This window comes from Tetrapisispora phaffii, chromosome 1 (genome assembly GCF_000236905.1).
Source record: "Tetrapisispora phaffii CBS 4417 chromosome 1, complete genome".
Lineage (NCBI taxonomy): Eukaryota > Fungi > Ascomycota > Saccharomycetes > Saccharomycetales > Saccharomycetaceae > Tetrapisispora > Tetrapisispora phaffii.
In genome coordinates this window covers 649,111-664,533 of record NC_016520.1, presented here as the reverse complement: position 1 = coordinate 664,533, position 15,423 = coordinate 649,111, and the positions used below count along the sequence as shown (strand labels likewise).

Here is a 15,423-nt window from a genome sequence, read left to right as displayed (position 1 = left end):
TTAAGTACAAGGATAGCAATATCTAATTGTTAACACTAAACTATTAGTGCATAGGAATCGTACACAGTGTACAATTACATTTCAAGTCGTCAGATTTTTTGTACTACCTATATTCACCATGTGAAGCTTTCTTCTGAGTATCCAACTTCAAATGTTAAATCAGATGTAATGTTATCTACAACAGAATGTCTCAAGATATCATTAAAACTAGGAGGTCCACATGATAAAAACTGAATATCTTTTAAAGAGGTTTTGGATGCATCAATCTCATTTTTAACTAAAGCATGTAAATCTGGTCGTTTACCCAGAAAGATGACATTGAATTCAATATCAGAAGAATCCGATTTTAATAAAAAATCATTCTCATTTTCATAAACAATTTCTTTATCTTTATTGTCATAATCAATAACTTCCATTTCAACATCGCTGCCGTTATCTCTACTAACAAATATAGTTAAATCACATCCATTATCAACTAAGAATTTTAATTCCGAGCGAAACCAAGTCAAACCACTTAAATCATTTATAATCCAAAAAAATTTGGTTTCCGAACTTTTATGCTTATTATTTTTAAGAAATTGGACAAAAAATGGATAAATAGAAACAATACCCATACCAGCTGCGACACCTACTTTTCTAGTATTTTGGCTAAACTTTTCAGTTAAAAATTGAGTAGGAGCGGTACCATATGGACCTTCGATCATCATTTTACATGTCAAGTTTCTACCCTCATATAATATTCTATTCAACATCGCCTTTGTTATACCTTTTTGAGCTTTAAAGTAAAATATAATATGGTTCGTATTTTTTGGATCTTCTTGTGGATCTGTTAAAACAGAGAATGCATGAGACTGAAAACAATAGAACCAAAAATTATGAGGTTCCAGGAAGTATAGATATGCAAAAGAACCTGGTAGATATTTACAATGTTTTGGTTTTTTCATTTCTATTTTTATAATTCCGTCTCCACATACTGACAAAGTAGCATTATGGACACCCCCATTCCATATAATACGAACAATTCTCATTAGTCTGTCATATATTAATATTCCGGCCATTGACCAAACCCAACCTAACCAACCCAAAATATTCATATGGTAATACATGCTGATAATAAAAATTATGTTGAATATTTTATGTAAAACCAAAAATGTTTCGTAAAAATAGTCTCTAAAAACCTTTTCACCTTGAACTACTAAGAAACCCATAAATGCCATAGCAACTACGCCCCAAACAAAATAGTTGTCCACGAACTGAGCAATATAAGTATCATTCTTAACACCATCGTAAGTCCAAATCAAGGAATGTATGAATGCCAAAAGTGTACAGACGTATGCACACCATTTATGGTAGAAAATAAAGGTTGGAAACTGAATACCTGAAATATAAATCAATGGATTGTTTCTTGTCCCAAATAAATAAATCAATGGGAATATTGATATTGACATTATATCTGTCCTATAGCTAATCAAATTAATATTTTTAGAATATTGAGAAGTTAAATAAGCATTTGGCAAAGGAACATCATAATAAACACAGCATGTAATTGCTGTTAAAATGCAAAATACTGTAACAACCAAAGTATTTAATCTGGTGTGGAAATTGAATGGGATAAAACCCCATAATAATAACGTCCTATCTTTGTAGTTTTTAACACTGGATGGTAGAATAAGTTTTTTTTTAATTATGTTGTTATTAAACAATGATACCAGTTTTGTGTTTGGAAATGTATTAAATACGGTTGCCACAGAAATAATAAAAACCCAATAAAAGACTAAACCCCATCCAAACCATTGAGATGTTCTAACTGCTACTGTGTAATGTTTGAAGGAGGAGTGATAGAATTCAAAAGCAGTCATATTAATATTCAATGTATCATAAACGGGCATATCAAAATCCATTGGATTTGAATCTCTTAAATAATTAGTACCATTTTCATAAATTTTGAGGAGTTCTGAGACGGTGTAATCCAAATCAGCTTTTTGTATGCATCTTGTAGACAAATGTTTCAATGCTTTTTCCATTAAATGTTTTTCATCAGTTGTTGTCATAATACAGTTTGTAACTGTACCTAACCAATTGATATTAGCACAACGACAGGCATATGCCTTCATATTATTTGAATGTGAACCACAATCCCAATCAAATTGTGCCGCATAATAAATACAAGCAGAAGCAACTGTAGAGTCAATCAAGACCAAAGAAAATACCTGGCGTATCAGCAACCATGGAAGCAAATATCTTACGAATCCCAGCCTCATACCTTTTTTATATACAAATGTTATGATAATCAATGGTTTTCTTTTTCACAATATCAGATTGCTTTTCCTATACTTTTTAAACCTTTAAACTGGATTCTGCTATTGCACCTTTGAGAAACGGTAAACAAGTTTTAGTTAAATACTTTGTATTTATATAAAGTGTTTTTTACACTTATATGACTTTTAAAGTTAATGATGTAAAAACCATTAACTCCATTAATTCATGTCATCAATATCAACTTCATTCAGACTCTATGTCAACCAGTAGGTCTTCATAAATAGCGTTATATAACTCGTCAACAGACCTCAATTGAATTGATATACTCACTCACTCAAGGCTGATTAGTCACTTGACTTAGTGTTAGGTGTTCAATATTTACCTAAAAACTATAGAGCTTCTATGTAATCGATGAACATAAGTATTGTTCTTAATTTGCTCGTGTCCAACACAATGTGCACCTTTAAAGTTCTTTAAATTTCGAATGCATTATATATCTTCAACTATTTATTTGCTCGTGCTACAAAGATTATACTGCTTGCGGCGAATGGCATTGAAGTGTGGTATGCGCGTCAAAAGTTACCAATTAACACAAACAATTGGAACCAAAAATGACACGGTTTGTGAAAAATTGAGCAAATTACCAATCTTTATGAGAAACGACACATATTTTAAAATTATTTTCTTTCATTATGTATTATTCAAACAAGTGACACAATTCATCATCCAATAGACAACAATATGTTTGTATTCTGTGACTGCCATAACTAAGCACTTATTTTATTAAAAGTAAACCGTTATTACTGTTACAATTGTGTATGACACATTTTTATATCTATGTATATGTTTAGTTATAAGTCTTGAAATGGAAATATTTTAAGTAATTTTTCCGTAATATCATTTGAATAATTCTTATTATGAATATCAATTTTTTCCTTCGGTAATTGTAACCATTCGATTTTCGAATTGCTTGGCTCTTTAATTGTTTTAATAAATTTATCAATTGAATCAAATTCATGTGAATATAAGTTATCAATTGCGATATTAGGTAATATCTCTGAAAATTTGCTATCTTGCTTTGGTATATTTGAGTTATTCAGAATCTTAGTCACTATTGTTTCTAATATCTTAAAATCTGATTCATTATCAATTTTTGCACCATAGACTATATTCAAAAGAATATATTTTAAATATTCAAAAGATAATTCATGGAAATCTACCGTACTAGTGGACTTAAACACTATTTTCATTATAAATTCATTGTCAATACTGTTAAAATCATATTTTTTATTAAACCCTAATCCTGTCAATTTATTAATTGAAATGATTAGAGAGTGAATTATCGATAAAACAAATTTTAAATACCAATATTCACTCATTTTATCGATTTCTGATTCATTTGTAATCTCATTACGCCAACTTGCGAGCAAAATATCAATAATATTACCCCCATTTGAGCAATAATAATTATAACATTTTTGTAATATTGGAATCGGCATTGGTGTATCAAACAAATCACATGTCATGAACAACTTTAGACGCTTCTCCTTTGAATTATTGTTTTCTAGTTCGTTGAAATAATTGCCATGATCAAGATATTTCTGTAAACTGGAAGAGATCCAATCGCCAGAAAGTTGAGCATTTTGTAGCAACAGCCATTGATTTTTATCCTTAGCTTTGATAATCTGTCCCTCAATAAAATCAATTGAGGACTTATCACCTAATGAAATAACAACCAACTCTTTATTCAATGCCAAGGCAACCTTTTTAATTTCATATGTTCCATCTATTTCTTTTTCATTACCACATAATATGTTTATATTAGGTTTTAACTGTACTAGATCTTTAAGAGTAAAATCTGATTCAGATGTCAGTCTTTTTCTACAAAAGTTAATCATTTCTGAAAAGCCTTGAGTTTGAGCAATTCTAAGTAATTCCATAAGTTGGACCAATGTAATATCATTATCTGCATAATCATTTAATGAAGTCATTAGTTTAATAATATATTTAAATTCTGAGATATTTTTATATTCATTCTGAATCGCTATTTTCAATAAATATAAAGAAAAAGTTAACAATTCAGAGTCAGTTTGACTTAAATTTAAAGCGAATGTTTTAATTACAGCATTGTACAACTTGTCAACAATATATTCAAGGAGTGAATCACTATTTGATTGGCCCACGTTATAAATAACAGTCCTAACACACTCTAAAAACTTTTCAACGGTAAATTCATAAAACCAATTGAAGGAGCTTAATTGCTCAAAGATTTTAAATATCATCGAACTGTGTCTTCCTAACATCTTATATTTTGAGCGTGTGGAAGAAACCTTATCCATTATTGCTCCGGAATTAGATAATCGTTTATCTAGTTGAAAAGATTGCATTTTCATGCTGGCTAAGATCTCGACTAAGTTATGGTTTTCTAAAATACTTCCTTCCGAAGAGCTTAGTTCTTTCAGCAACTGAGAGCCGTATATTTTTAACATTGTTTTTGTATCCCTTTCTATTGATAAAATTTCGTCATATTCTTTCAGAATGTTTGCATTTTCATTTTCTACAGATAATTTAATTGTCAGTTCTTCGACACTTGCATGGCTAACTTTGAAATTCAGAACCCTTAAATTGTTACTCATGAATGATGGAATATTATAATCATAATTTTTTGTATGTAAAATTAGTTTGAAATTTTTAGAAATATCTAGTTCTTTAGAACCAATTATAACTGACGTCCTGCCTGCTGAACTTCTATACCTTTTTGATATAATATTATCTAAGATCGAATCATAATACTCTGCATCGCATATTAATGCTACTTCCCCAAACCTGATTGAATTTTCTAACCGTTTAATATAATTTTCATCAAGAAATGAAAAAATACTGAATCTTTCCCCATATACTTTTGATAAAACTGGAATGATGGTACCATTTGGATCAACCAACAATAAGTAATTAGCAGGAGGTTCGATTATCATATTAAAACTTTCAATAAAAAACTTTTCATTGGGTAGACCGAATTGAACCCAATCAGAAGTTGCTGTTTTATCAACAGCTTCATTTTTATAGGTATAGAACTCCTGAAAAGGAATATTCAAACTCCTTAACAATGACCTGGCTCTTTCTAGCATAGAAACCCTAACTGTTTCATCCCATTCGCAACAATATGAGACATAGATTGCAGTTAGAAAGGAGTTACCTAATAAATTTGCACGTTTTGACCCAAATAATTTTAAATTTTTTGACCATCTGGTCTTTTCTTCTGTCAAAGAAAGAACAAGTTCGTTAGAGTTATCTAATTTTAATTTTATCGCTTTCATCTCAGTTTTAATTTTCTCAATATCTCTAATAGTAGAGCTATAATATTTTTTTGAAGTAATTATCTTTTCTTGTAGATCTTTAATCATATCTTCAGCTGCCAATAATTTAGCTTGAAGATTCCTAGTTTTACTTTCCAATGATTTAACTTCTTTTTGTAAAGGTTCAATATTATTCAACGTATCACTAAAATTAAGCTGTGCCTCTATCCATTTGAATAATGGACCACATACTTTGCTTGCCCTATAAACCTTTATAAAATTAAAGTCCTTGTTAGAAAAATATTCGTCGATTATAATTTCTTTAACACTTTCTGAAATCATCGCTAATGTATCAAAAGTTAAAATATCGTTGATAAAATTATCTTTACGGATATAATTTAATATGTCATTCCACGTCGAAAAGTTATATCCTAATAATATGCACATCACTTCTAAGGTTAGTTTAACCGAGTTTGGAGGATGTGACATCGATTTAATTTCAATAAGATGTGCTTTTTTGATTCCTTTAACACCTTTTTCTGCTTCTTCTATCAGAGGTTCCACAGATGCTAATTTTTCTATAACAAACCTTTTCCTTTCCTCGATTATTCTCTCCTGGTTTTCTAACAATGCTTTTATATCTTCTGTCGCGTCATGCTTTCTTTCTGCTTCATTTTGCTCTATCAACATTTCATCCAAAGTCTGGTTAGCTTCAGATTCCTTTAATTCCATTTCATTTTTCTTATCATTTAATTCTGTATTTAAAATTTTAACCTCCAGAACAGTCTCATTTAATTTCTCCAGACCATTAGACATAAATCGTTGGTTTACTTCCAGCTCAGAGATATCATTATTATACTGCCCAATGAAGAGCCCCAATGCATTCAATAGCCTCGAAGGCGATTCCATAGTTCCAGAAGAAACCGAAAATATGTCATCTATTTGCATAAAACAGTTAATGAGAAGGTGCAAGTTATTTTCAATAGAATGACTTAAAACATTGAGATTTTTATCAACATTTTTAAAATCAATTTCAACATTTATTGGTACAGGTTTAAGCAGGTGATTTATCACATGTATTTTGGTATGAGGTTCCCAACTATTTGTCCAATAAATTACACATCTATTAAACATTGCGGGAGAAGCTAAGACACTATAATCTTCTGTTATATTTTTGGATATTTCAAATATAACATGTAAATTCTTTGACATTTGAGAAACAAACCACGTGTATAGTTCCTTATCCGTGTCAATAGGTAGCCCTAGTTTTCTAACTTTAACTGATACATCTGATATAAGTTTGTCATACTCTTCACCCTGAAATAAGTCTGATATATCCGACTTCGCAAGTAATGAATTAATTCTTTCAAAGTACACGGGATTTGTTAGATTAGATTCATCAATTAACATACATATAGGCTTCTCATTTAATGCACATTCTAGCAAAGTGATTCTTAAAAAATTCTCAAAGTCATCCAGTGTATAGTTCTTATGGATATTCAATTGTATAACTTCAATACCATTCATCCAGCTCACAAATTTGACAATAGTTGTTTTTCCTGTTTTATGTGGGCCAATTAACATCATATGTCCTTGAAATTGCTTTAAAACTCTATCCACAGATATTATTTCTTTAAGACATTCATTATGAAGAACGAAATTATATTCTAATGTCTCTTCACAGAAAGTACTAAACCTTTGTTCAATAAATTTGGAAAGTTCATTAATATGGACTTTTTTATACTCTAATGATAACCAGTTCGAAAATAATATTTCATTCATATTTAAGTTAGTAATATTTTGATGAGGAAAATATTTATGACAAGTATCATAGAGCAAAGTATAGAAAATAACTTTCTCTTCTGGCGTTACCAATCGATCAGAGAAGATTCTTTGGCATTCATATATCCAAAGTTGTATTATTTCCTGTAGTGTTGTAAAGTTACCGTTAATAATTAGGTAATAAATTCCTTTCGTTAATCTAGTTATTTCCCTTGGAGACACTATATAATGCTTGTTTTGATCACTAGAAAAGGTTTCGGTAAATAACTGATAGACAATAATTGTCGCGCTAGTAAATTCTTGAACATAACCTTTAGCTTGAGGTACCAATTTTAGAATTGACATATAAAACTTCTTATAAATATAATCTAACGATTTATTATTCGGATGAGGAATGTTAATAATATTCGTAAGACGAAGAAAACTTGAATTTAGTTCTGACCTGCCAAGATCCTCTGTAGGGTTACATGCACCAACAAACTTAACATTTTCTAATGTAGCCCATTGATTTGTTTTATAATCCCAAAAGCCACCCGTTTCTATTAGTTGTCTTAAAAATAAAATAACTGGCTGAGAACCATATCTATCGGTAGAAGTCAAATTTATTTCATCAAAAAAGAGAACTAATATCTTATTATGAAGTTTTGGAGACAAAATAAAGCCATTACTGGTCGACTTTTGCTCACAGTTATTGATTATAATATTAATTATATTATCAACCGTTGTTTCTTTCGAGAAACTCATTGATTGTATGGCGTAACTTTTGGAATTTAAGATAGAATTTGTTAATATCATAGTTTTACCTGATCCCGCTGGACCACATAAAATAGGCATCTGATCAGAAGTCAACAGATGCAAAATAACATGTTTCTGTCTCACGGTATCGACCGTTTCCACAACAGTGTCGGTTGCAGTAATATCTTGAAATTGCAATGAGTGATTATCAATAAAAGATAGTGCAGGTTTAAAGCATAAAGTTTCCTCTTCAAATATTACATCAAATATATCACCTTCTAATTCCAACTGGCCATTGCTATTATTAAATAATTTATTTAATAATTTCAGAAATACATCTTGATCCTCCAAACAACAATCTGCCACAAATGATAAAACTAAAGAATTTTTGATTAAAAAGATTAATAAACGTCTCAAAAATACATTTTCCAATTTAAAATGATATTTCTGCAATTTCTTAAGCTCTGTTATCAAACTTCTTGCAAAATTCCGTAGAGATCTGGTTTCAATAAAAAACATTACGTGAGAAAATTGGGACGCTTTTGCAATAATTTCATTGAGTATTGATTCTGTCAATAACTTGCGAATCGGATAAATAACATTTTCTACCCATCCGTCATGGTTTGGTAATCTATCTGGTAACATAGATAACTCATTTTCAAAGCTTTGTTTGAAAAGTGCAAAAGAGGAATAAAGTGAAGTAGAGACCCAAATCATAGCAGATCTCGAAATAGTTGCCATTGTTGCATGAATTAAATCCTGTGTTTCAAATAAAATTTTAACGTTCGATGGAATATTTAATCTTTCACCGGTAGGCAAAGTTAATAACCTATTATCATCAAGAACACTATTTAATACTTCTGCATATTCAGGATCAATATCGCTATCAAAAACAATCCACGTTAATGCATCCTTATATTGAGCGTGCGAATCTGTCATGATATCCCTTATTATAGAGGTAAACACCCCATCCTTCCATTCTAATGTAACTTTATTAATATATCCATATAATTTTTCTTTGGTCAAAGTCTTTGTATCGATTCTATAGAGTATCGTATTTATTCCCAATAATGTTTTAATTGCACGCAATGTTTCTTTAATAAGTGTGGATTTACCTGATCCAGTTTTTCCCATAATGATTACAGATTGATTGATACCTTGAAGTTCATAGAGATGCTTACAGAGTTGAATAAAATGAGCACTGTATTTATATGGCATCTGATTGACAAGTGTGGAGATAAACATATCATTATCTATGTGCGGAAGATCGACATTAAAATATTTCCTTATTAAATGATGCAATAAGACAGTATCGTCCATATTTAACTTTGGTGATATCACTTGAATAATACTATTTAGTAACACTTTAAGACGGCTATGCACATCTTTTTTTTTTAAAATTTGAGCGTTTCGTAAAATAGTTTTGAGACATCTCAAACCAAAATCGTAATGAAGTTGTTTCGTACATTGTTTATCCAATTCTAACATTAAATTACTCAAAGTCTTAGATAAATCGGACCAGTCAGGATATCCCATCATTTCCAAGTACACAGAGGATATCGTGTACAGGTCAGCATGAGACATCGAAAAAGAACGAAATAATTTCTTTAGATTTGTTGGTAATTCAGAACGTCCTTCATATGTAGGGTTTAATGTGACAATAAATCTTGAATCTTTATGTAGTTTAAATGAGCTTTGTCTTAATTGAACTGAGTTCAAGCTTCTCGTTAAAGAAAATTGTATTGCCTCAAGATAACTTGCTACTGCACTAAGAATAGCTTTTGGAAGTCGATTGAACTCATCAAAACAACACCAAACTCCTAACTGACAAATACCACCCATGATTCTGGTTAAAGAATCAATGTCAAATGAGTCGTCACAGTTGAAAATAACCACAGTTTTACCCAGAGAATGTCCTAAGGATTTGGTTGTTTCAGTTTTTCCAGTAGCTGCAGGTCCAAATAAACTACTTCCGTAATTTTGATCAAATGCATGCATCAGGGAAACATATGCAGTCAGAAGAGATTCTGTACGAATAAGGTTCTCAGGAACACCAATATAACTATAGGAGTACTTTATGTTATTATTGCCAATTGACACATATATATTATCCAATCCATCAGAATCTGCGATAGTACCATAAAATTTTAAGCGATTAATCCAAGCTACTTTCCGATTTAAGGCAGGCATTAAATGTAATTCATCAACAAAATTTCTATATTGCAAAAGTTCAATTAATAAATTAATGCATTTTTTTTTTTTTAAAGGATCTTCTATTTTGTAGATAACTTCAATCATTGAAGAAACTGATGTATGCAAATATGTTTGAAGGTTTCTAAAATCTTTTAGACCAATACTTTCATCAATCTTCTTAGTTACAATAATTTGTAGGGCAACTAATACGGATTGATAAACATGATGATCTATGATTTTACTCAAGATATTCCCATTGTTGATCTGAGCCTTTGCTAGCTGAATTTGATAATTCAGAGTTTCAGTTAATGCACTGTCAATATCATTTAACCATAGTAAATTACTTTCTTTACCAACCATACTAATGGCACTTGTAAAAATCATATGTTCTCCTTCAATAGAGATGACACCTGTAATAATTTCATCTTCTATTAATAGTCCCTTGATAGTTCCAAATAACTTTTGGCAAAAACTTGAAATCATAACAGCACTAGATGGTGATCCAAGAATTCTGAGAATATCCTCGTTAGATAAAAAGTTAAATCTTGGGAATCTCATTCTTTGGTTATCAATGAAATCGTTTAAGGACGACTTAATCAATTTTAGTGAACTTAGAATATGAGAAAAAGATTCCAAACAGTTTGGAAATTTCAGAATGTCCAAAATCTTGGTTGAGGTAAATATTCTAGTTAGAATACTTTTGTAATCTGATGTAACATTATCATATTTTGCAGATTCCAATGGAAGACGATCTCTAACTTCTTTATTCATTCCAATTATTCCATATAAATCTAACCAATAAAATTGTAGTTCCATCCAAATATCAAAAATTTGAAGAATTCGATCAAGCTTAATTTCCCATTCATTACACTTTTGCTCAAATATATTATAGCTAGAGTGTATTTTCATGGAATTCAACTCATCTAAATAATCCTTACAAGATTTGTATAGATCATCCCATTCATTCACAATATAAGCTCCACTACTATGCTTGTATGAAGAGAGATGAGATGTATTCAAATATTCTTTAAGTTTATTTAATGAATCCTCAATTATGTATTCTTGCTTTGCCGATTCAATAATGGAATTTAATTCAGTAACATGTTTTGAAAAATCGATTGTCAATACATCCTCAATAGTGAAATTTAAATCCTCTATTATTTTCTCAGGTATCCTTTCAGTTGAGAATTTAAAAAATACTGTTTGCCAATGTCTTTTTTTGATTGATGAATCTTTTAATTTTTCTAGAATTAACAATAGCTCCTTAAATTGATCACTTGAGTAGTGAACGAAACTGTAAGATAATTCTTTTTGTCCTTCTCTTATAAGGTCAGATAATTGAGAAACAATTAATCTAATTTTTTCCATAATATGAGGGATCAGAGTGCTAGACCATTTCTGGTGAAGTACATTTTCTAAATCTGTTGTCAACATTTTACCTTTTAGATATTTAGTTTTCTGATCTGATAATTCATTAGTTAAAATCTCGACTCTATTATTCTCTAAATATATTGGAATTACTAAAAGTTTAGAGGCAGTATGAATTTGTGCAATTTTCTGAACAAGAGTATGTGCCTTTTTTTCGAATTCAGAAATGATAGACAGTTTTTCATCCAAAAGTAGTGAGGCAAAGGTAATATCTTTTGCAATATCCCAATCATTAATCAGAGAATCTATCGTTCCTTTGATTTTATTAGTTTCTGTCAAGAATATAGTGTCAAATTGTGAATGGTTAGCTTCTAAAATTTTATATTTACTCTCATGAATCTGCAATAAATCATTAAAATCACACTCCAATTGTTCAACAAACATAAATGTTAGAGGTAGCCGAATTTTTGACATTGTTATGGTTTTTTGATAGTTTTTATAATGGCTTAATTCGTTTTTAAACAAATCTATTTTCTCTGTTATTTCAATAACAAAAATAATATATTCTATTGCTGAATAAAGGGAACCAAAGTTAAGATCTGCTAATATCAGTTGGTCTTTAAGTCCAACAACAGTTTTGGAGAACTGTTCTGATTTCTTTGAATAACATGACACTAAATGCTGTATTAATATTTTCTCATACGCTCTCAGTTTATTATCAATCACGGAATATGTATTACCGTAATCTACATCAAGTATAGGTATATTAGTGCATTTATACAAATCGTACAATTTTTGTCTATCATGGAATAAAGTTAAAAATAAAGAATTCAATTTGTTTAAGTCGTTTGAAGCATGTGCAACAATCTTATCCTCGTTAAAATACCACATTTGTTCATAGTGTTTCCAATCTGTTAAAATTTCAAGTATATCATTAATTTGGCCCAGTATTCTTGATGTCGTTTCAGTGACAACATCTTGAAATAGACTTAGATCATAGAAAAAGGACGTGTCTGTGCTATTCTGAGGATTTTTCAATCGAAGACTATTTATTTTAAATATTGACTTCAATTGATTGTGGAACTCCGATATTAATATATTGCTTAAAGTACCAAGATCGGGACAAAAATTGATTGCAAGATTTGACATGTTAACTGTAACCTTTGTATAACTGAGTTGAAAGTTTTTCAAATATTTTGTTATTTTGGCAATCAAAATGTACCTAATAGCAATATTAAAATAAGTTATACAATAATTTATCTCATTATCGTCAAATATATCGATATTATAGAGTTCAGCCTGTAATTCATTAATAATTAAATTTAAATCATCTTTATCAAAGGGGGTATCTAAAAGTTTTTTAAAGATAACATTCAATATTTCATTAGAGTTATTAACAATGGAATACATTTCTACCAATTTATATATAGACTTCTCAAATCTATTAATAAAATTCTGTTCATTGCCAATTGATATAGAGCGGTTAAAAATTTGTCCCCAATTTGTTAGCATTCCTTCATGGACTAAATCCCATATATTATGTACCTGCGTTGATAGTAAAATATTACAAAAAGGCTTTGACTTGATATTCTCCAAAGTGTTAAAAAATATTTGAACATTTTCTAATACTGAGTAGTAAAATGGTGTGATTTCTTCAAAATGCATGATATCAATAAGAAGATCATCTGGCATGTCGATACCAGAAAACATCAAAGTTTTAAAATCCTTAATGTTTCCCAACACTTGATAATTAAAATTTAGATTTAATTCATATATACCTTTTTCATTAAGCATAATAGTAAATACAGGTTGGCTGTCAATTAAATGCTCATTACCAAAACTATCATATTTCCATGTAGATAATTCTGTTTTGATATCGTTACTATCTATAAGAATTTCACAACTATGGACAATATTGAGGAATTCGTTCCCATCTATTATTTTATCACAATTCAAATTTTTCAGAGAAAGCAATATATTTTTAACATGAGTAGATATTTGATGCATTAATATTACATTAGATGAGAATAGGGTCATATCCTTCGAACTTAAAGTTTTCTTTAAGAATGATTTATTATGGGAGATACTTTCTAATTGATCAATTTCAACCTTAAGATATTTGATATACAGTTGGAATGCCTGGGTATATGTTCCCCTTAATATAGGAATATACTCTCTAATATATTTAAATCTGTACAAGTGCAGATACAGTTCACTAGGAGTTATTTTATTTTCTAAGTCATTTTGAAACCTGGTAGATATGCTATCTTGAAGGTTTAAGTAAGCGTTGTTAAAATTTGTTCTTGCTTCATTAAAGTCTTCTATTACAGAACTTGCACCGAAAGCTTGGCTTTCGATAATCTCATATAGGTGATTCACATCTTTCGTTAAATCAAGGAAATGCAATTTTTCTACTCGTATTCTAAATTTTTCGTGTTCCTTTCTAAACTTTATTATATTTTTAATAAATTCTTTAAACTCCCCTGTATCACTAACCTTATAAATAGTTTGAACATCAGTCAATTTATTATCTCGTATGCATTTCCTTGCTTGAACTATGAGATCATTATACGACTTCTCCCAGAAGTTAATTGTACGTATTAATATATCAGAATTATTGATAAATTCAGAATAAGTTTGCTTTAACATGCAGGGAACGATAGTGATTAGCTTATTACGTAAATGTTTGTCGAGTTTCTGTAACAGCGAAATAAATCTCTCTACCGACTTTTGTGATATCCCAAATGTTTTAAGTTTCATGCATAGAGTGTAAATCAAATCCTTTAAAGCAGTTAAAATATCACAATCATTAATTTTTGATATAGGCAGACTGAGAAGAAAATCTTTGTAGTCACTTGTTTGTTTCACGTATTCTAATAAACGTGTATCGGAAATAACTGTTGTTAAAGATTTAAATCTCTTGGCTTCCAATAAGATAGTGAATGTAATGATGACTTCAGTAGAATTTAAAGATTTCAAAATCGACGTCATTACTGTACTTAGATTACTCCAGAAAGTTAATTCATGATCAATCGAGCCTTCAAAATCATTATCAGCCAGCGTTGTCAAAACTAAAATATTTTTTATCCATATATTTACTGTACTCTGTAAAGAATTTAGAAAATTTGAATCGTTCATATAAGTTTCTGGCAAAAACTCAGTAAAATTAGTCAATTTTGCTCCTTTTATTACTATTTCCCTTATAATTTCGTTTGCTGTTGCTTTAAAATCTGGTGTCGTTATTGTATTTTGTAAATTGAGGAGCCTCATTGACAAATCATGAATATTTTTATTAATATTAGTCACATAGTCGTTTGAATATAGATTTGGATTAACATTTATTAACATCTTAAACAGAGATGAAATAGCATTCTCAGTCAAGGATGAAATATTATTAATATTTAATTTTTGAGGAATTGTGATAAATGAAAGTTGCAAATGTAATGGTGTTGTAAAATTTATTAAGTTTTCATTCTTCATTATTAATAGTTTTTGTATATTTTCGATATCGAAATCAAGTTGACCAAATAATGAGTGTAATTTTAACGTTTTTAAATCTTCATCATATAAAGCAACTAATTGATTATTATCAACTGATGTCAATTCATTATTAAATAAAAAATCCCTAATCTCATTTTGAGATTGCTCATCGATATTATCCCTTATCTGGATTTTTAATAATCTGTCAATGTTATATATGCCTGAAAAAAAATTTAAACAGAAATCAATAAAGTTTATAATTATTGAGTTTTCATAATCTGTATCTTTAGTTACCGTATTCATTTACTTA

At 29.6% G+C, this 15,423-nt stretch overlaps 2 protein-coding genes across 2 annotated transcripts; both read right to left on the bottom strand.

The window, feature by feature from the left end:
* Positions 1–113: 113 nt before the first annotated feature.
* FRE1 (ferric/cupric-chelate reductase) lies at positions 114–2,261 on the bottom strand (the record flags this gene model as incomplete). The annotated part of the gene is made up of 1 exon (XM_003683766.1): positions 114–2,261. One exon carries the CDS (start codon positions 2,259–2,261, stop codon positions 114–116), a length of 2,148 nt encoding a protein of 715 aa, XP_003683814.1.
* An 849-nt stretch (positions 2,262–3,110) lies between these two features.
* DYN1 (dynein heavy chain) lies at positions 3,111–15,416 on the bottom strand (the record flags this gene model as incomplete). The annotated part of the gene is made up of 1 exon (XM_003683765.1): positions 3,111–15,416. One exon carries the CDS (start codon positions 15,414–15,416, stop codon positions 3,111–3,113), a length of 12,306 nt encoding a protein of 4,101 aa, XP_003683813.1.
* Positions 15,417–15,423: the final 7 nt, after the last annotated feature.